The sequence below is a fragment of the Nycticebus coucang genome, chromosome 14 (assembly GCF_027406575.1).
Source record: "Nycticebus coucang isolate mNycCou1 chromosome 14, mNycCou1.pri, whole genome shotgun sequence".
Classification (NCBI taxonomy): domain Eukaryota; kingdom Metazoa; phylum Chordata; class Mammalia; order Primates; family Lorisidae; genus Nycticebus; species Nycticebus coucang.
In genome coordinates, this window is record NC_069793.1 from 47,562,719 (window position 1) to 47,583,704 (window position 20,986).

The window sequence follows — 20,986 nt, forward strand, 5'->3', positions numbered from 1 at the left end:
AAAGAGCCTGAACTGCCAGGGTCACTTTGCAACCTCCTGGTTCTCTCCCTGCCTATTCTAGGCATCCATGCACACCATTCAGGGTCATTGTAATTCGTGCATATGAAGTGAGCCAGCCCAAAGGTTTGATGACAAGAATTGGAGCATTGGTGACTAATGGGCCCTCACTTAGGGGTTGCCTGTGTTCTTCCAGATAGACCTCCTGGTTCTATCTCAGCACAGCACCACCCAGCCTCACTGCTACCCAGCCCTTAGTGGGATCGTCCCCACCAACTTCTCCCCTCAGCCAATGGGGGACAAGCTGGCTTTCCCCATAGTGACCTGCAAGACCTGTTATGCTGAAAGGGGGCTCTAAGCTGCAATGAGACGTCTGTGCTTCATCTGTTCCCCCAGATGTGCTGATCTGCTTGGTCTTTTGTCTCCAGAGCTGTACAATGCAAACGATTCACACGTGAAATCCTGAGTTTTAGAAACTTTTGGAATTCATAAATTTTTTTTTTCCTCTCTCTGTTCATTTGAAGGCTGACGACACCTACCTCCAGCTGAAGAAAGACCTGGAGTACCTGGATCTAAAGGTAAGTGATTACAGGAGTCCCGCCTTCCTCGAACACTCGCCTTTCTGAGAGTGTCACCTCACTGGAGCCAAGGCCACACAGGTCTTGTCAAATCTGGATCCCAAATGAAGACATCTGAAAGTCTGACAACTTTCAACTCTGACTCCTCAGTTTCTTGTGAATTCTGCCATGAGGTCTCTGGCTTCCAGATGAGGACACGCAACCATGATCTCATCCTTCTCTTGGCAGAGCCAAAGGGTCCCTCAAAAATAAATGGTCCCCTCTTCAGAGCCTCCAGTGGAAGCAGAGCTGGTGTGTGTGTGTGTGTGTTTGGTTCATAGGGTGCTATGGATGTGTGTTCTAGGTTGTGTTGCTTGGGGAGCAAGTTCCACATGGAGTCACATGGCTTTGAGGCTCACCAGTAGTCTCCTATCTCCATCTAGGAGATGAATGCTGGGCCCCTCTCTGTAGGTGAGAAAGCTTCATGCTCTGAGTCAGCCTTCACAGCAAATAGAGAGCTGCAAAGCTCCCTCAGAAGCAGGAGGCATTCTGCCTGAAAGAGAATGCTATTGTTCCCTTCCCACAGGTCTCTGAAAGCTCCCACTGTGAAAAGCACTTCTTATGTCTGAGCCACGAAATAGACTACAGGAATGTGACCTTTATTCAGCTGTGGGTCTGAGAGGGTGGGTGAGGGGCCCATGAGCCCCCAGCAACTGCCACGGGCACATGCTTCCCACAGTCCCCAGTGTGTGTGGCCTGAGCACTTTTAAACACAGGGATCTCCGTGCAAGCTCGTAGAAGCAGGGACACGAGGCAGCACATGGGGAAGGGTCTCCCCACACTGACTTGAGACGGGGGCTATTGACTAGAGACCAACCGGTACACTTCTGTATCTTTTGGGCACTTCTTTGTACCCAAGTCTGCAGAAGACCTGGGGAAATGCAAGAGCAAAATTGAGGCTCTTTGATCTTGAGATGTTTCCATATAGTTGGGGCTGGTAAAAGAAATAGCCCCAAATAACAGACTTATGTACAATGACTATAAAAATATTTGTTCGACCCAGTTCTCAGAGTTGAGATTATGAGAATTGCTATGGATTACAATGCTGGGAAGGCTTCTGGGAGGAGGTGGCATGCATGCGGGGCCTTGAAGAGCTGGAGGGCTGAGTTGGTTGAGATTAAAGGGGAGGGAACAGTGGGAGCCAAGGGGAGCCAGGACACGGTGGTGTGGCGAGAACAGCAGAAGATGGGGTAGTGGCAGAGGGTGATTCTGTCCTAGGCTTTAGGAGGGAAAGTACAGTGAGCAAAAAGTTAGACCTGGCTTTAGGACATGAAGAGAACAAGGGGCATTCTCTCAAGAGCAGGTTTCCTGACTTACATGACAGGTTACACCGAACTCAAGGAAATATAGGTACTCAAAATTCCGTAGGATTCCAAGTGGTCAAGCATAGCTGTGTGGGCTAAATGTGGCAGCTTAGCCAGTCCTCCTGCAGCCTGTTGGGACAAATATAGTCCTTCCCACCATGCTTCTGGGGTGAAGTCCACCAGCTCCTGGCCTCCACCTGCTCCGGACAGCCCCATGTCCCCATTCCTTGGCCTCCCTGACAGGTCACCAGCTGCCTGGGCAGTTCTTCTCACCCCTATCCCAGGACCATACATACAGTCAGCCCAGATGTGCCCGTAGAGCATCCACATTGGCGCCTGGGCCTGAGGGAAGGACTTGTCTCACCGGCTGCACAGGTGTACCGGAAACACAGGTGTGTCAGAGTGTGTGGTGCACAGTGCCTGAGAAAACTTAATAGTGCACCTCAGCAGGAGCAGTAGGAAACATCTGTCTACTCTTCCTGTTTGTGTGCGATAGTGGAAACTCAGTGTTGGAGACAAAGCTCCAGCTCAGGTTTGTTTTGTTTCAGGATTGTAGAATTTGAGCTACGAGGGATTAGAGGGAGAGAAACCAAGCCTTAGGATAGCAGAGCAGCACTAGGAGTCCCCGTGTCTCCTGACTCCAACAGAAGCTTAGTAACAGTAGGGTGTATAATGTGTGCTGGTCATTGCATTTTACTCCTAATTGAATTATTTAACTCCTACAATAGTGTGGTAAGGGAGGTAGTGGTGTCATCTTTTAATTGAGCCTCAGAGTTAAATGACCTTCCTGAGGCCATACAGGCAGTTACTGGGGTTGGTGTTAGGTTCTAACTCTAAAGCCTGTGCTCTTCAGCACCTTGTCACACTGCCTCTCTTATAACACTTCTGCTACTGTGGACCCAAAGGCATTAAGCTTTTTATGGAGCCAGGCTTGGGTCTTTATGCCAAGATACATGTTTGATGGGATAGAAAGAGGCAAGTTGCATCCTTGGGGTGTTTTACTAGCTGGGAGCTGTACATGGTGAGAATATTATCTAGTGATTTGGACTTTCTGGAAGTTGTCATATTTGTCATGGAAAATAGCTATGTTAATACCAAAATCTTCCTGTTCTTGTAGCTGCTACTCCGGTTACTAAGTTCTTCTCAGAGCATTAGTGCCCCAAATGAACTGCATGCACCAGCAGCCCAGGAGAGGGCTGGCTTATCAGCTACACGTGTAAGAAACATGCTGGGTTTTGTGCTCAGTGTGTGTCATTAGTCTGAGCACCAGAATGACCACCAGATAGGCTGGCACCCGCACAGCCTCCTTCAGAGGGGCAGGGGCCCCAGATCGGAAGGCAAGGGCTCATCCCTGTCCTGCTCAGACCCTGCCTGGGATGTAGGGTCCCAAGGTGGGTGTCCTCTTTGGAATCAGGGAGAGATGCTGAGGACCTACAGAACTGTGGCTGAGTGTTTGTTTGCAAGTGTCTGAAACCTAAATCATTGTAAATTCACATAGCCAGGGTCTGCATTCCAGGGGTTCAGGCCACATTGTCACTGTTCTACTTTCCTTTGAGTGCCAGCCTCCATCCTTCCTTGGGGAATAGGGGCGTACGGGCAGGGAAGATGGCCACCTGCAAACCCAGATTCACCTGCCCAGTATCCTGTGGAGTGAGGGAGGCATTTCCTGATGGGAAAGCATGGTGGGCAGAGAAAAGAAGCACAACAACAGCGGGCACAGGAGGAGTTGAGGACCATTTACGGGAAGTGTAGAGACAGTCTGGTGTATCACCCTGTGTTTTCCATAGGCTGAGGGAAACTTAAAACAAGGAATGGCAGATACAAGTAGACAGACTTCAGTTCAATAGAAGAAAGACTTCTAAAAGGGTCACCATGGAGGATGGTGAATATTTTGTCATTGGGGTACAATGGAGGCTAGCTGATATAGGGGGTTGGGTTAGGAAAACCCCACGGCCCTTGTCTCAAAATTTCCCTGAGATGAAAGCCTCTGTGGACACAATTGAACAGGGCCCTGTGGGCCACCCTGTGCATGGAAATAGAGGCAAGCACAACCCTTCTGGGCCTGGGAACAGGGTGAGTTAAGGAGATAAGGCTTTTGCAGGAGTCTCCCTACCTGGCATCTGACCTGCTGACCACTCCCTGACCCCACCATGCTGACTCAGGGACCCTCATGTCCCTGTCTCAGAGGCCACAGGTTTAAGAATCCAGAGCCCACCTCCTCCTCCAACTTCCAGAAGTAGTTGGTGTTTGTTTCCTCACATGTTGTGGAGCTTTTTCTTCCTGAAGTGAGCATTCTCGTAGTGGCGCCAAGTGATCAAACAAAGGCATACTCCACTCTCTTAAAAGATACTTATGTTAATATGTTTTGGGGAAAATCTTTACTTTCCTGGTGTCTTACTCAGTGGTGCCAGGGTGAAAAGAACTCCACGCTGATTAAGCATCTGTTCCTGCCTGGAGGTGTTTAGGCACTTGATGTTCATTTATCTCATTGAGTCCTAGGAGCAACCTTGAGCAATCGGAATTATCATCCCTATTTTATAACCAAGAATCCAAGTATAGAGAAGTGAAGTAACTTCTGCAAAGTTACACAGCTGGGATTTGAACCCACTGATAGACTTCACATCTGTTCTCTTTCTTCCATACATCATAAGCTTTGTCTACCCTAAAGTTGTACTTGTTGAGTTGTATTTCTGGCATTGAAATTCTGCTCTTCAGAACCCTGTATCTAGGCTGGGTGAGAAGTGTGGGATGTGAGGGTTCACTATTGGTAACTTGAACAGCCAGGAAGGTGAGGTGGGGCTGGGTAGCTGCTGCCACTCAGGTAGGTACCCAGGAAGGTTGTAGTCAACCCCACAGAGGCTTTTGTCTCTGGTGAGTGATATGTCATTAGTAGCTCCAGGGCTGTTGGTCTCTGGACTCATCCTGACTGTTTGAACTTGACATCCATGTTTCTCTGCTCAGGCTCCATTTTCCAAAGTCAGTTTCTGGGGCAGAGTTTATTAAATTGTGATTGGGGATGTCACTTACTTCAGGATCAACTGGGAGTTTGATAAAAAATGCAAATCTGATAGCCTCAGTAAGAATGAGACCTCCCTCTCTACAAAAAAATAGAAAAACTAGCCAGGTGTGGTGGGTTGTGTACCTAGAGTCCCAGCTACTTGGGAGGCTGACAGAGGGATCGCTTGAGCCGAGGAGTTTGAGTTTGCTGTAAGTTATGATGCTGCTGCTATTGCACTCTTGCCGGGGTGACAGAGCAAGACCCTGTCTCAAAACAAACAAACAAACAAACAAACAAACAAACAAACAAAAAACAGATCTGGAGAGTTCTATTGAATTAGAATCTCTAGTGCTCAGAATTCTGCATTTTTAAATCAAGCCCTGGTATAATTCTTACGCACCGTAAAGTTTGAAGTCTGTTGTTTTGGAGCAGAGATAATAATAATAATAATTATTGTGATAATAATAATAATAATTATTATTATTATTGAAATAGAGTCTATGTCACCCTTGGTAGAGTGCCGTGGCATCACAACTCACAGCAACCTCAAACTCTTGGGCTTAAGCGATTCTCTTGCCTCAGTCTCCCAAGTAGCTGGGATTACAGGTGCCTGCCACAACACCCAGCTATTTTTTTTGTTGCAGTTGTCATTGCTGTTTAGCCCGCCCAAGCTTCGAACCGCCAACCTCAGTGCATGTGGCCAGCGCTATAACCACTGTGCTACAGGCACTGAGCCTGGAGCAGAGATTATTAACCTTGTCCATGAACTAGAACTGCTGGGATCTTTTAAAATGAATATAGGTGATTGGGTCTTATCCCTTAGAGACTGTGATTTAATTGTTAATATGTACTCAGGTACTCTTAATTAAAAAAAAAAATTCAAAAGCTCCTTGGATATTAGCAGCTAAGATTGAGAAATGTTGTTTCAAGGTAGTGGTTCTCAAAGTGTGATCCCAGACCAGAAGCATGAGCAATATCTGGGAATCTGTTAGAAAAGCAAAATGTGGGTCCTATCTCAGACCTGCTTTAGAGCAGTGGCTCTCAAATCTGGCCGTACATTAGAATCATTCACAAGCATGTTTAAGAATCCCAAGGCCTAGGCCCCATCCCAGACCAATTACATCAGAATCTCTTGGGGGTAGAACTCAGGCATCAGCATCTTTTGTTTTTCTTTTTTAGACATCAGCATTCTTTAAGCTCCCAGATGTTTCCACTGTTCAGCCAGGATTGAGATCTATTGTCCTAGAGCAACGATTCTCAACCTGTGGGTTGCGACCCCTTTGGAACTGTATTAAGGGGCCGTGGCAATAGGAAGGTTGAGAACCACTGTACTAGAGAGTGGAGAAAATTTTCCTTAACAGGGGCTGAAACATTTGGGACCATTGGTAAGACATAATCATTTAGATGCATCACAGGTATTGCAGCAGAGGTCCGAGAAACTTAAGTGGAAAATGTTGGGTGGGGCTGAGACTATTGCATAGCACTACCTCAAACTGGTGTGTGATAAGGGGGGACAAAGGAAGAAGCAAAGTTCTATTTTGTCATGATTCCCCACCCTTCTACAGCAGATTCAGGAAGGAAATGGGCACTCTCACTTAAACCAGTCTGCACGAAGAGCCCATATGACAGAACTTATTATCCCTCATGTTATAGAACAGAGAACTGAAGTCTAGGAAGGCCCCACACAGCTGGGCCGCAGCATCACCAAGATTCGGACCTGGTTGTTTTAATTGCACAGCACATACTTTCCTTAAAGTTTTTTCTTTGCCAGTTCTCCAGATTCTGGCTGCTTCAAGTGTCATTTGATGTCTCACCTGTTGTGTTTTGTTATATTTGCCTTTTTGTTTGGAACAGATTAAAAATAATGAACCTTTGATCAACGTGCTTTACAAAGTGCTGAAGAAGTCAGCACGGGGCTGTCGGCCCAGGAGAAGCGTAAGATGATCTGATCCGTGTCTCCGAGTGGGGCCATTCCATTGCTTCTGGCTCAGGGCCTACTCCATCACTTGCTTAACCAGTTGCTCTCCTGACCGCCCCAGGCTACCCGCAAGTCATTTTGGTTTATTTTCTTTAAACTGATGCTCTCTTCAGCATTTTGGCTGATGCACCAGGCTGAGCCTCTCATCTGTGGTGTTTTGTGACTTCATCTTTTGTGCTGCCAAGGGGTGGGGGAGCTTGCCTGGCTTGCCACCAGCTTGTGTCGTGTTTCCATTCTCACCTGTCTGCCTCCCCAGAGAGTGCTCACCGAGACAGAGTTGTGCATGAGTTTCTTGGGAGGAAGCAACAGTTACTGGCACCATGCAGGAGCCAAAGTATCCTCAGATTCTATGGACCTGGGATTAAGGTGGCTCATTGTAGGGGGCAGAGCATTGATTTTTGGACAATAGTCTAGAGCTAGAGTAGACCTGGTGTCACCCCAGAACCCCTTTGGAGTAGTGACTGCAGCAGGGCCCACCCTCAGAGATTCCGAGGAAGACTGCAGGTTGGGAAGCAGGTGTTGTGTCCAACCACCCTGAACCCTGACGAAGTGTGCTGGGAGGAGGTGATGGGGAGATAAGATGCCTCTGTGGCCTTTGATTCCCTTCTGATGTAGAGATTCTTTTTTTTTTTTTTTTTTTTTTTTTTTTGAGACAGGGTCTCAAGCTGTTGCCCTAGAAAGAGTGCTGTGGCGTCACAGCTCACAGCAACCTCATACTCTTGGGCTAAAGTGATTCTCTTGCCTCAGCCTCCCAAGTAGCTGGGACCACAGGCGCCCATCCATTTTTTTTGGTTGTAGTTGTCGTTGTTTGGCGGGCCCAGGCTGGATTCGAACCCGCCAGCTCCCGTGTATGTGGCTGGCGTCTTAGCCGCTTGAACTACAGGCGCTGAGCCTAGAGATTCTTTTAAATGGATGAATGCCCACGGACTTTTACTTTTTCCTGTGACAGAAGACCCATAGTTGATACTTTACTTTATTTTTTTGAGATAGGTCTCACTGTGTTGCCCAGGTTGGTACAAACAATTCTTCCAGCTCAGCCTCCTAAGTAGCTAGGAATACAGGAACATGTCACCATGCCCAGCTATAATTGATGTTTTAAATGAATTTAAACGTTGCTATCATAAAGCACACTTTTAAAAGGAGAATTAGATATAATATACTGATTGCGGATATACTGTTTCTTAGTAGTCTCAGCTTTCTGGAATAGGGCTAAATTCAGAAGCTTAGCTGGCCTTTGAACTGTGTAAACAGCTATCACTAAGCCTGTGCTCTAAAGCCATAGGAAGCAGAACCATCTCACTTTATTTTGATACATTTATGAACACACTAAGCAAATGTCACCCAAATAGCCTCAGTATGTTAGGCCCTGGCTGGGCTTTGAGGATATAGAGAAAACACATCAGCCTCCACAGTCGCCCCTAGTTAGGTTACTGTCTAGTGAGGAGAGACAGCTGGGCACACAGAACGTGGTAATCTGAGGTGCTGAGTAGCACAGCAGCAGAGACGCCACTTGCAGGAGGAACACCCTGCAGACACCAGACCCAGTTAAAGGGATGGAAGGGACGTAAGTACCTCCTCTCTGTTGAGCTTTTTGTTCTTTGAATTCCTTACAACACCTTATAAGTAGCACTTTATGAAAGGAGACTAAAAAAGTCTACTTAGAAAAGAGGGAATACTGATATCCAGGGATGTGGGGGAGATTGAATGTATATTCTCTATTCTATGAAGGTAGCGAAAGGTATACTTTTAGAAGCTCTCCATCAAAAAGTATCATTTAGAAGATTTAGCTTGCTCAAAATGCCCTTCTTGTGTGGAGGATCTCCTTCCTTTCCTGACGGTACTGGATAAATGAGGCATTGCTCAATTAAATTTTCTGCCTTGTTATCTGCCTAACATATCCTCTGTAAAAGGCCTCCATGAAATAAGGTGAAGAGTGCTGCTAGTGGGGTGAGGGGAGAATCCTCAAATTCCTAATTTGAAAATGATTTCTACCCAAGAAATGAGCCAAGGGTCAGACCCACTGGAAAATAGACAAGCTCATTGTCCTCCACTTTAATGTGACAATGTGAAGACTTCACAACTTTCACCTCCTTTCCTCCTGGATTTCCCTGAGTCCTGCTTGAGATGTTCAGCTGCTAAGGGTCATCAGGATTAATTCCACATCCCCCTTTCCCCTGTCCTGTCCCCCGAATCCCTCATTGCAGGAGATAGCACAGTCTGTTTGTTTGTGGATCGTTGCTTAGTCCCGGGTTCTGCGACTGTGTGTATACATGTATGTACATGTCATCTGCCAGTTTGAAGAGCAGAATTTGGCTGGAGTTCTACTTTTTCCAGGAACTCTACAACACCAACCCACACATGTTCCCTCTGACCTTTGTGCGATTCAATAAGCATTTGTTGAGTTTGTGCCAGCTGACCAATAAGACAATGGTCCCCACCTTCTTTTGTGCAATCAAAGTGACCATAGGGGTGGGTCTGCAGCCCAGAATCAGTCCTCACCTCAAGGCACAGAGGGGTCACTCTCTCTTGACCCTTGGGTTTGCTGTAAATGATCCCCTGGGAGAGGGGCACGTGAAGGGCTTGAGGACTGAGGGGAAGGTTTGTCAGCATATTTCTGCCCCTGATTCCTACTGATTAACTTACTGGTCCTCCTCAATAAAGTGAGGAGAGACTGAAGGCCATCTCTCCAGCAGCCATTTGTCCATACTGGGACCCTCTGCTGTGTCTAGCTCCACCCTCCATTTTCCTGGTTAGATTTGTAAAATAGAGCTCAGTGAGATGGCCTCCTCCCATGCAGCATGTTAGAGCTGCTGTCCCTGACCTTGTGGCCATGGGGGATGCATCTGTGAAAGAGTCATCCCTCCTCCCCTGCACAGCTTTTGGCAGGAAGTAGATGAAGGGACATGAAAACATGAAATGAGTTTGATTTAGCTGTTTCAGAGTCAATGAGAAATGGGCAACATGTTGCCCACTTTGAGTCAAGCAAGGATGGGCAATGTGAATCCAGTGCCCTGTAAGTTTGGGTGACTTACCTGTGGCTTGGTGCCTGCCTTCCTTTTTTTTTTTTCTTTTTTTTTTTTTCTTTTTTGAGGTAGAACATCACTCTGTTGCCCTGGGTAGCATGCCATGATGTCATACCTCAGAGCAACCTCAAACTTTTGGACTCACCTCAAACTTTTGGGCTCAAGTGATTCTCTTGCCTCAGCCTCCCAAGTAGCTGGGACTACAGGTGCCCACCACAACGTCCGGCTATTTTTTTTGTTGTTGCAGTTGTCATTGTTGTTTACCTGGCCTGGGCCGGGTTTGAATCAACCAGCCTCTGTACATGTGGCTGGCGCCATAACCACTGTGCTACAGGCACTGAGCCATGGCTTCCTTTCTTGAAACAAGGAGGTAATATGTAGCAAGTACAGCCTCACCTCCGTTATTCAGGGATCAATTAAAAGCCCCAGCTGGGAGCTCTCTAGGTTCCTTCTTCCCTTAACCAGGTTTTCTTCCCTGGTATAGGGTAAGGAAGGCTGGCTTTACTTATGGGGATGTGGGCTGCTGAAGACTCTCTTAAACTGAAGCTTGTTCCGTATAGCATACCCAGCCCAGTACCCTGTATATGCCTCTAAAATTGATGGTCCTGTAACTTGAATATCTATGTTTTATTTAATTTGTGGAATTTACAAGTGTTCCTTGGATCATGAAATGGTTTTGGTTTATTCCTAAAATGATAAAGACATAGAGATAAAACAGGTATTGCCTGCGTTTCTGCCCATGCCACGTCCCTACCTCCTACTGCCAAGGACTTCCATATCATTGTAAGACTGACTTTCCCCTGATCCCAACGCCATTGTCAAATCTCTTTTAAATTGTTTGCCTCCCAGATGACAGGCCGAGACATTCTCAAGGATCGAAGTCTGAAGCCTGTGAAGATAGCTGAGAGTGACATTGACGTAAGTGAGAGAATGATGTGCTGACCCCTTGGCCACCTCCTAACCCAGGCGCAGGGTGGGCGGCTTCACACAGGGTTTGGATGGTTCTCTAGTAAAGTCTTTCTGATAACAATCCCAAGGCCATAGGTTTCTCACCTTCTCAGCCCTCTCCAACCTGTTCTTGCTTATAGGTCAAACTGAGCATCTTCTGCGAACAAGACAGAATCCTGCAGGACTTGGAAGACAAGATACGAGCCCTCAAGGAGAACAAAGTACACATCAGTTTTGTATAATCTTGGGATGGGTGGAGCGGCATTTGTCCTATCTTCCCTGAGATGTGAGCTGGGCTCTCATGTTAGTATTGAACAACAGGTGTTAGTTTATCCAGAGCAATGTCTTTGTGTTTAAATGGTGCTTCTTGGGGGTTTCTCTCTTAGGGGGAGAACTTATAGGGAGACCTCAGCCTACTTGTTCCAAGTACTACAGCTCCCCTGCCCCATTCTACTTGGCCTACCCCTCCCTGGAGGCCCCGTGAGGTGAGCCTGGGAGAGGAGCCCTATCAGCTTTTATGTGATGACCCCAGAGAAGGGGGGCTGGCTGGAAGGAAGTGGATAAGTCTTTACAGGGCAGAGGTCCTCTCTTCCTAAAACGCCTTTCCTCGTAGAATCTGGACCACGGAGGAATTAAATCTGGATGGGAAGGCAGGAATGGGCCAAAGATTACTATTATTTGTTCTGTCCACTTTTAAAGCAATTTTTTCTTTTTGCATTTTAATAAGGTATTGTATATGTGATGCTGAAGGTTTTTAACAAACTCTTTTCCATAAGAGCTTAGAGAGTTTTCCATCTATTTTGGTTTATCCTCATAGTTTATCCCATAAGAACTTAGGTGTCTTTATACCCACTTTATAGATGAGGAAACTGAAGTGTAGATCTGTTGGGTGCTTGCCCCAGCCTGCCCAACAGATGGAGTCAGACCTGGCACCAGAGGCCCTGTCAGCCCCAACTTGGCTCTGGCCCTTGCAATTTTGGATAGATCCAATGCTTCATTTGGTTCCTGATGGGGTCTGGGGACTATCCTCTTAACCTGTTCCTCTTTGGCTCTTCCTTGTGCAGGATCAGCTAGAATCTGTTCTGGAAGTGTTGCACAGACAGATGGAACAGTACCGAGACCAACCTCAGCACCTGGAGAAGATTGCCTACCAGCAGAGGTTGCTGCAGGAGGACCTTGTCCACATCCGAGCTGAGCTCTCCAGAGAGTCCACTGTATGTACAGGATGGCAGATACCTCCCCTTCCGTATGGGCTGGGCAAGGGGACTGCTTTTCTCATGTCTAAGCTGTCATTGAGTCGGTGGCCAGGGGTGAGAGTCTTGGAGTGGCAGGACTTCTCCAGAATGCCTCCTGACAGTAGTTTACCCTTATCTAGTGGTGACATGTTTGTCTCCACCAATGCCTTAGGTGGCTTACCATCAGCAGCTCCTGATGGCTGTGGATGCCCAAGAGACCAGATTTCTCAGAGCAGCCTTAGGGCTAGTCCCTTGATCTATGTGCAGTTAATTCTAAGATAGCAGACTTTGCACTTTTTTATTTGCCAATCTGATGTGGTACAGGCCTTTCTTCCAGGGCTGAGAATCAAAGCACTCCAAGGGTAGAATAGGGTCCAGGGCAGGTGGCCAGGGTCAGAGCACGAATGAGAAGATGCCACACTTCCTCCCACTCCTGTCTGTCCCCCACCACTGGCCTGCACCAGTCAGTCCTTCACCCTCTTTCCCTGTATGGGTCTACATGGCTGGGAGCACAGGGGCTCATGAAGCCGGTGGGGGTGGGCAGGGAAAATTAAGAACCAGAAGCATTTCCTTGGTCAACAGGAGATGGAAAATGCTTGGAACGAATACCTGAAGTTGGAGAGTGATGTGGAGCAGCTGAAGCAGACTCTACAGGAGCAACACAGGAGAGCCTTTTTTTTCCAGGTGAGCTAAGGACTATTCATCCTTTGTGAACTCTGTTTTTTTCTGAGAGCCATCACCTGTGGGGGTTGTGAGCACTACCCAGGGGCCTTCTCCTCCTTGGCCCTGGACTAGCCATCCCTGTAAAGAGGCCACCCTAAGCTCTCCCTTGTGGAGCCTGTTCCCCAACCAGGCTGTGATGAGAAGCTCATTCCAGCTCCCCTGCTTCTCCGTTCTCAAAGACAAGCTCTTGGGTGTTTTAAGAAATATTTTACGGTGCCTCCTGGGGACCGCTTCGCGGAGCTGCTGGGAGCACAGCTACCGCGGCGGCTGCACTTTCTCGGGCGAGAGCTGGAGCAGGGCTCTAGCGTGCGCGTGGCGGGGCCGCTCGAGCCCGAGGGACTGGCTGACTGAGCGAGAGAGGAGGGATTCCCGGGCTGCTAAGCGCAGAGGAAGCGAGAGGGGCCGCCCTCCCCCGGAGTTGGAAGCGCCTTTCCTGGGTCCAGAATGCCCAAGAAGAAGCCGATGCTCATCCAGCTGAACCCGGCCCCCGATGGCTCCGCGGTTAACGGGACTAGCTCTGCGGAGACCAACCTGGAGGCCTTGCAGAAGAAGCTGGAGGAGCTGGAGCTTGATGAACAGCAGCGGAAGCGCCTTGAGGCCTTTCTTACCCAGAAGCAGAAGGTGGGAGAACTGAAGGATGATGACTTCGAGAAGATCAGTGAGCTGGGGGCTGGCAATGGTGGTGTGGTGTTCAAAGTCTCCCACAAGCCTTCTGGTCTGGTCATGGCCAGAAAGCTAATACATCTGGAGATCAAACCCGCAATCCGGAACCAGATCATAAGGGAGCTGCAGGTTTTGCATGAGTGCAACTCTCCATACATCGTGGGCTTCTATGGTGCATTCTACAGTGATGGCGAGATCAGTATCTGCATGGAGCATATGGATGGAGGTTCCTTGGATCAAGTCCTGAAGAAAGCTGGAAGAATACCTGAACAAATTTTAGGAAAAGTTAGCATTGCTGTAATAAAAGGTCTAACATATCTGAGGGAGAAGCACAAGATTATGCAGAGAGATGTCAAGCCCTCCAACATCCTAGTCAACTCCCATGGGGAGATCAAGCTCTGTGACTTTGGGGTCAGTGGGCAGCTCATCGACTCCATGGCCAACTCCTTCATGGGCACAAGGTCTTACATGTCGCCAGAAAGACTCCAGGGGACTCATTACTCTGTGCAATCGGACATCTGGAGCATGGGGCTCTCTCTGGTGGAGGTGGCAGTTGGGAGGTATCCCATCCCTCCTCCAGTTGCCAAGGAGCTGGAGCTGATGTTTGGGTGTCAAGTGGAAGGAGATGCGGCTGAGACCCCACCCAGGCCAAGAACCCCTGGGAGACCCCTCAGCTCATATGGAATGGATAGCCGACCTCCCATGGCAATTTTTGAGTTGTTGGATTACATAGTCAATGAGCCTCCTCCAAAACTGCCCAGTGGAGTATTCAGTCTGGAATTTCAAGATTTTGTGAATAAATGCTTAATAAAAAACCCAGCAGAGAGAGCAGATTTGAAGCAACTCATGGTTCATGCTTTTATCAAGAGATCTGATGCTGAGGAAGTAGATTTTGCAGGTTGGCTCTGTTCCACCATCGGCCTTAACCAGCCCAGCACACCAACCCATGCAGCAGGTGTCTAAGCGATTGGGAAGCAGCAAAGAGGGAGTCCCCTGCCCAATGGCGTGCCACGTGCTTTTAGGCCTCTTTCCCATGCCTGTCTCTGTTAAGACGTGCATTTCACCTATGACAAAGGATGAAAACACAGCATGTGCCAAAATTCAACTTGTGTCATTTTTAATATTACTCTTTATTCTTATTACTATTGTTATCCCCCTAAGTGGATTGGCTTTGTGCTTGGGGCTATTTTTGTGTTTAATGATGATCAAAACATGTGCCAGGCTGAATTAGTGAAATTTTGGTGACCGTGGGTAGTCATTCTTACAATTGCACTGCTGTTCTCATTCTGTGACTGGCTGGCCACCTGTATTTTTGGGATTCTTGGACACTTGGTGGCACTTCACTCTTGCCAGGCGTACTTTCTCTCTGTGTGAGTAGGAGGGAGCCTTGTGAGGTCCCTTCACAGGCAGTGCATGTGAAGCATGCTTTGCTGCTATGAAAATGAGCATCAGAAAGTGTACATCATGTTATTTTATTATTATTTTTGCTTTTGATATAGAATTCAGCAGTTTCCATCAAAGTCTAACTAGAGCCCTTCACTGCCATGATAGCTGGGGCTTTACCATTCTGTCTACTGTGATGATTTGTAGACGTCTGGTTATATTTCTATATTTATTTTTAAATACACTTCGTGGGATATTAGTGGTATATGTCTCTTTAAGTTTTGGTTAGTGTTTCTAAATTGGTGGAGTTGTTTTGAATGTCACCAATCAATCGAGGCATTAAAATGTGTCAGATTTATCTTTACCCATATCCAAACACCAATGCTATTGTAAACGTGTATAGTGCCTAAATTGTATGAAAATCCTTTTAATGATTTTAATCCAGATGTTTAACAAATCTAACCTCTTACTCTAATAAATATATTTTGAAGTTAAAAAATGAAAAAAAAAAAAAAAAAGAAATATTTTACTTCTGATCAGCCTTGAGAACCTTACAGAGACTTGACAGTGATTTGTTTTCCTGTGGTTCTTGGCCCCATCTTGGTTCCCAGCTCTTCGCTTAGCAGCAGGAAATCCCCACCTCCTTCTGCCTCTGATTCCTGAAGATAGAAGTTATCTGACTTTTTTGCCTGAGGAAGTAGTATAAATTCAGTGCATTGAGGCGCCTTTAGTCTTCAGGTGGTCATTTGCATTTCTGGAAGCCAAGCCCAGTGATACCAATCTCCATGGCCCCTGCTCCATTTGGGAAGGCAGCTTTAGGGCTCTGCCTCCTTGCCCCTAAAAATCAGGCCACCCCATTGATAGCTACCTCTGTCCCCAAAAAGTCAGACAATGAAAGGCACTGTGTGCTTTCTCTGCTTCCAGGTGGGGCCCCAGCTGCCCAGTGTTCCCCCACTGTGGTGCCCAACCAGGTTTCCACCCCACCCTCAAAATTGTATAAAGTATTTGAATTCAGCAAGCATTAATTGAGGCTGATTTTATTTATTTATTATTTTTGAGACAGAGTCTCACTATGTTGCCCTCAGTAGAGTGTTGTGGCATCACAGCTCATCAATATCAAACTCTTGGGCTTAAGCAAGTCTCTTGCCTCAGCCTCCCAAGTAGCTGGGACTACAGGTGCCCACCACAACACCCAGCTATTTTTTGGTTGTAGTTGTCATTGTTGTTTGACAGTCCCGGGCTGGATTCAAACCTGCCAGCTACAATGTATGTGGCTGGCACCCTAGCCGCTAAGCTATAGGCACCAAACCAGTTGAAGCTGCTTTTATATGAACCATCATGATGGGCCACTTTGGGTGCTGGGCTTGGAACTGATGAACCAGTTCTAGCCAAGGTTCTCCGTTCAAGTGATTTCATGAATATGTTGACTATTCAGATGTTAGCCTAACCCCAGAAAAGTGAAGAAGATTCTTGATAGGTTAGGTTTGTGGGCCCTGTGGATTTTTCCAGAACCCTGCTGTCCCTGCACTCACTTAGAGATGGTTCCTGGGGAGCCCAGTCTAGGACCATTTGGAGGAGACTCTTGCCCATGCCTCAGAGCTGGCCTAACAGGCTCCTCCAACCTTGCCTGTCCTGCTATTGTTGGAGTTTGTAGCCCCCCCTCCCCCCACACACACACATTTACCCTTTATCCAAGCTGGCTAACATTTTACTATTCTTTTTTGTATTACCAGCTCTTAGCATAATGGCTTGAAAATACTAGGTGAACACTGTTAGCCAAGTCTTTAAAATAATTATTTCTGGTTACAAGTTCCTGACACTATCCTATTAAGTTATTTATACCTATCTTCTTGGACATTAATGGGTCCATATTAATTTTAGCAGTAATTTTTCTTAGGTTTTCATTCTTTATGTTTCTCTCTCTCTGTCTCTCTATGTATGTGTGTGTGTGTGTATATATATATATTTCTTTTCTTTTGAGACAGAGTCTTACTCTGTTTCCCAGGCTAGAGTGCTGTGGTGACAGCCTAGCTCACAGCAACCTCAAACGACTGGGCTCAAGTGATCCTCCTCCCTCAGCCTTCCTAGTAGCTGGGACTGCAGCATGCATCAGCATGTCTGGCAATTTTTTTCCTCTATTCTTAGTGGCGGGGGTGGGAGGGTGTCTTTACTTATGCTCAGTCTGGTCTCAAATTCCTGAGCTCAAGAGAGCCACCCACCTTAGCTTCCCAGAATGCTAGGATTAACAGACATAAGCCACCATGCTTGGCCCAGCTCTCACTTTTAAAAAATGCTTTTTATATCCTAAGGATGCTGTAAACTTAGTTTTTGGCTTCCTGTTCCTTCCACCATGGTCTCATAAAACAGTGCATTTTTAAAAATTGTGGTAAAATATGCATCACATCAGTTTATCTTATCGACCATTTTTGAGTGTGCAGTCAGTAATGATAAGTACATTCACATTGTAGTGCATCTAGTCTCTAAAACTGTTCATCTCACAAAACTAAAACTCTGTATTCATTAAACTACTCTCCATCCCCCCCACCTCTCGCAGCCACTATTCTCCTTCCTGTCACTATGAAATTAACTTCTCTAGATATTTCCTATAATATTCTAGTGGAATCCTACAGTATTTAAGGCAGTCTGTTTTTAATTTAGGTGGAAATAATTGGACTAGTGAAGGGTACTCTGAAATTTCTCCCTATATCTTGGGCATTTTCCATGTCTACATTTCCCTAGGAAGCTGTGAAGCAGGCTTGGCTCTAACCCTGGTGGGGTTTACCAAGGGGGTTCTGCCTCCCAGGATGAGGGGCTATGTCTGAAATGACAGGATAAGAAACTTCTTATAAGAAGCTAAAAAGCCAATGAATGAACCACCACCATATCTTCCTCAGGAGAAATCGCAGATACAGAAGGATCTGTGGAGGATTGAAGATGTCATTGCAGGCCTGAGTACAAATAAGGAGAACTTCAGAATCCTAGTAGAATCAGTCAAAAATCCGGGTAAGTGGCCATCTTCCTGGGTAGGGGGAACATAGAAAGGGGCCTGCCTGGGGCCAGGGCCCTGGAGGGGTTGGGGGATGGATCTTCATGGTGCTAAATCACACCACTTAACCGCCAAGGCAGAGGATCTTTGTTCCATCCCATGCTTTCCTTCCCTCCACACCCCTTAGAAAGAAAGACGGTGCCTTTGTTTCCTCATCCGCCTGTGCCTTCACTCTTGACTGCTGAGAGCAAGCCACCCCCGCAGCCCAGCCCTCCCACCAGCCCTGTGCGGACCCCTCTGGAGGTTCGACTCTTCCCTCAGCTGCAACCCTACGTGCCCTACCGACCTCACCCACCCCAGCTGAAGAAAGTGACATCCCCCCTTCAGTCACCAACTAAGATGAAGCCCAAAGTTGTAAGTAGTAACGACCGGGAGCTGAGAGCCAGGTGATTGCCTTCTGTGCCCTCAGATCAGCTGCTCCAGGGAGAGAAACTCCTGGGAAAACTTGGAGATGAAACCAAGCAAAGTCCTAAGGAGTCCTGAGTCATGAGCCAGTTACAAAGTAGTACCATGTATTTACAACCTGCCTTTGTGCCTTAGACTGTCAGAACTGGAAGGGCCCTGACCCCCTGCATTTTACAGTTGGGAAAACTGAGTTCCAGTAAGAAGAAGGGACTGTGCTGAGTAGGGTGAAATTTATGACCTGTACTGTGCACAGAAATGTGTGGCTGATGAGGAAGCTTCCCTGTGCAGGCCTCTCTGGAAATGTACTGAGGGCTCGTGTGCAGTGGCACAAGGCTGTGGGCAATGAGCTCATTCCAGTAGAAAAGTATGCTTCCCTCACCTGCTAAGGATCCCTGCCCTGGGTTGTCAGAATACTTGTGATCTTTACAGTGACCTCATGGAATAAGAAGGGCAGTATCCTTATCCCAGAGATAAGAAAATTAAGACCCCAAGTTGTGGAAATTTGCTCAAGGTGTCTGTGTTAATTACTGGATCCAATCATATCTCTGGCCATTCTCTTTTATTCTATGTCATCTATTATCTATTTGGAGCTTCAATCCCAGGTCGGGTCTGTGGCTCATGTAGTTAGTTACCTGGGCTAACGCCTTGGTTTGTCTGGCATAGAGCAGGGCCAAGCTCTTGGCAGAGTCTGGGGACACATGGGACTTTGAAGAAACAGAAGAGGTAGCCAGGTGCCATGATAGCTCACTTCTATAGAGCCAGGCCAGCCTTGGCTAGAGGACATGAAGAGTCTGGTTCAAGTGTAGGGAAGCCATACAGAGAGGACCATGGAATGGGGGCCTCCAGATTTTTGCCAGCAAAGGCTTGGAAGGAGCCTTGCTGAGATGCTATTTGTGTCCTAGACCTCAGGTGAGATTGGTTTACAGTGTTGAGTAAAACATGTTCTCATACCTTGGTCCTCACCATCCACCTTCTGCTGTGGCTCAGGTCCCAGAGATAAACCTAGGGTGTGGCCCATGTCCCAGACAGAGTTACTGTGAATTTCTCCAGCTTGAGATCTCCTTCCTAATCCCAGATCTAAGAGGCAGACTAGAGAGGAAGTAAAATGTACCAACAGAGCAGGCATTTCTGGGGCAGACAGCTGCTGACTTAGAGCAGGTGCTGCCAGCTGGGACAAGGAGCAGAGGGAGAAGGTGCTGGCCTAGGAGCTGGAACACCCAGGTTCAAGTCCTTGGGTAAATTCCACTCCCTGTCTGAGACCCCTCACTTTGCCTTGTGCAGATGATCACAGAGGCCCTGGGTGCATAGCTTAGTCCTCTGTGGTGGTCACAGAGGCCCAGGGTGCTTAGCTTAGTCCTCTGTGGTGGTCACAGAGGCCCAGGGTGCATAGCTTAGTCCTCTGTGGTGGTCACAGAGGCCCAGGGTGCATAGCTTAGTCCTCTGTGGTGGTCACAGAGGCCCAGGGTGCATAGCTTAGTCCTCTGTGGTGGTCACAGAGGCCCAGGGTGCATAGCTTAGTCCTCTGTGGTGGTCACAGAGGCCCAGGGTGCATAGCTTAGTCCTCTGTGGTGGTCACAGAGGCCCAGGGTGCATAGCTTAGTCCTCTGTGGTGGTCACAGAGGCCCAGGGTGCTTAGCTTAGTCCTCTGTGGCTCTCAGGCTTTTTCAGCTTGGATGGGCATCCAGACACCAGGGGGTCTCTCTCTCTCTTCTTCTCAAAATATTAAATACATACAGTTTTACCATTTATTGTTGTTGTGTACTTGTTCTTAACATTCATGTTTGTGAAACAATAATATCCATCCTGAAGATGGCATTAAACAGGAGTATACAATTTAACAAATAATAATAAAGAGACCACAGACCAAGAAATAAAGTTTTGCTAGCGACCAGGAGAAGCCTGGGGTTTCCTCCCCAGTCTAGGCTGCTTCCATTCTGCCAGTAAAGACCATTATCTTGACTTTTTAGATAATATTTCCCTCCCTTTTTTTTTTATTAGTTGTACTACTTAGGTTGCCTTCCTGAATACTGTACTTATGCCAGTGTATAATTCTATACTTTCTTGTATCCTGCATCTTTTCTTCATTATGTTTGTGAGATTTATCCACACCCTTGCATGTACCTGTAGTTCTTTCCTTTTCATTTGACTTGTTTTGTTGAATTTACTTTTTTTTTTTATTAGATAGTACTCTCAAAGGGTACAAAAATGAAAGATACTAAAAAGTGTAAAATAAAATGTCTCCCTCCCACTGTCTGTCTCCAGACATTCTATTCTCTTCAAAGGCAATCAGTGTTTTGTGTTTGTCTATCGGGGAGCTTTTTAGATATTGGTGGTTCTGATGTCTTGTTAGGGTTGGAAACTGGTGATCCTCAGAGAACAGTGGGTGCCATAGGCAGACGGCCTGACTTTTACACATCAATGAGTGTAAAAGAATGCTGATAAACCTTTGCCAAGCAAACTTTTGGTGCCCTCTCCTGAACTCTGCAAAATTCTGAAAAACAAAGCCAAATTAGACTAAGAGGGAGTTTAGGAGGAGGAAGACGTGATGGTCATTAGTCCCAGGAGTGGGTGTTCATGGTGATCAGGGGCCAGTCTATTGATGTGTAGAGGAACCATAGCCCTCAGAGAGCATTGTGGACATTGTGGACATTGTGGACAGGGAGTTC

At 47.0% G+C, this 20,986-nt stretch overlaps 2 protein-coding genes across 7 annotated transcripts in view; both read left to right on the forward strand.

Annotated features, from left to right (window-relative positions):
* Positions 1-20,986, forward strand: part of PLEKHA7 (pleckstrin homology domain containing A7) — a 226,704-nt gene that overhangs the window by 187,277 nt on the left and 18,441 nt on the right. For all 6 annotated transcript variants that reach the window (XM_053562386.1, XM_053562387.1, XM_053562388.1 and 3 more), the window contains 7 exons: positions 522-575; positions 10,767-10,835; positions 11,006-11,086; positions 11,930-12,079; positions 12,683-12,784; positions 17,764-17,872; positions 18,043-18,269. In XM_053562386.1, the coding sequence (XP_053418361.1) occupies positions 522-575; positions 10,767-10,835; positions 11,006-11,086; positions 11,930-12,079; positions 12,683-12,784; positions 17,764-17,872; positions 18,043-18,269 (792 nt within the window). The remainder of the gene's footprint in view (positions 1-521; positions 576-10,766; positions 10,836-11,005; positions 11,087-11,929; positions 12,080-12,682; positions 12,785-17,763; positions 17,873-18,042; positions 18,270-20,986) is intronic.
* Positions 13,209-15,352, forward strand: LOC128565719 (dual specificity mitogen-activated protein kinase kinase 1-like). The gene has a single exon (XM_053562407.1). The coding sequence runs from the start codon at positions 13,268-13,270 to the stop codon at positions 14,447-14,449; it is 1,182 nt and encodes a 393-aa protein (XP_053418382.1). The 5' UTR covers positions 13,209-13,267; the 3' UTR covers positions 14,450-15,352.

What these genes read in the sequence shown, in the direction of transcription:
- LOC128565719 (XM_053562407.1), top strand. Translation starts at nt 13,268, where the DNA reads ATGCCCAAGAAGAAGCCGATGCTCATCCAGCTGAACCCGGCCCCCGAT.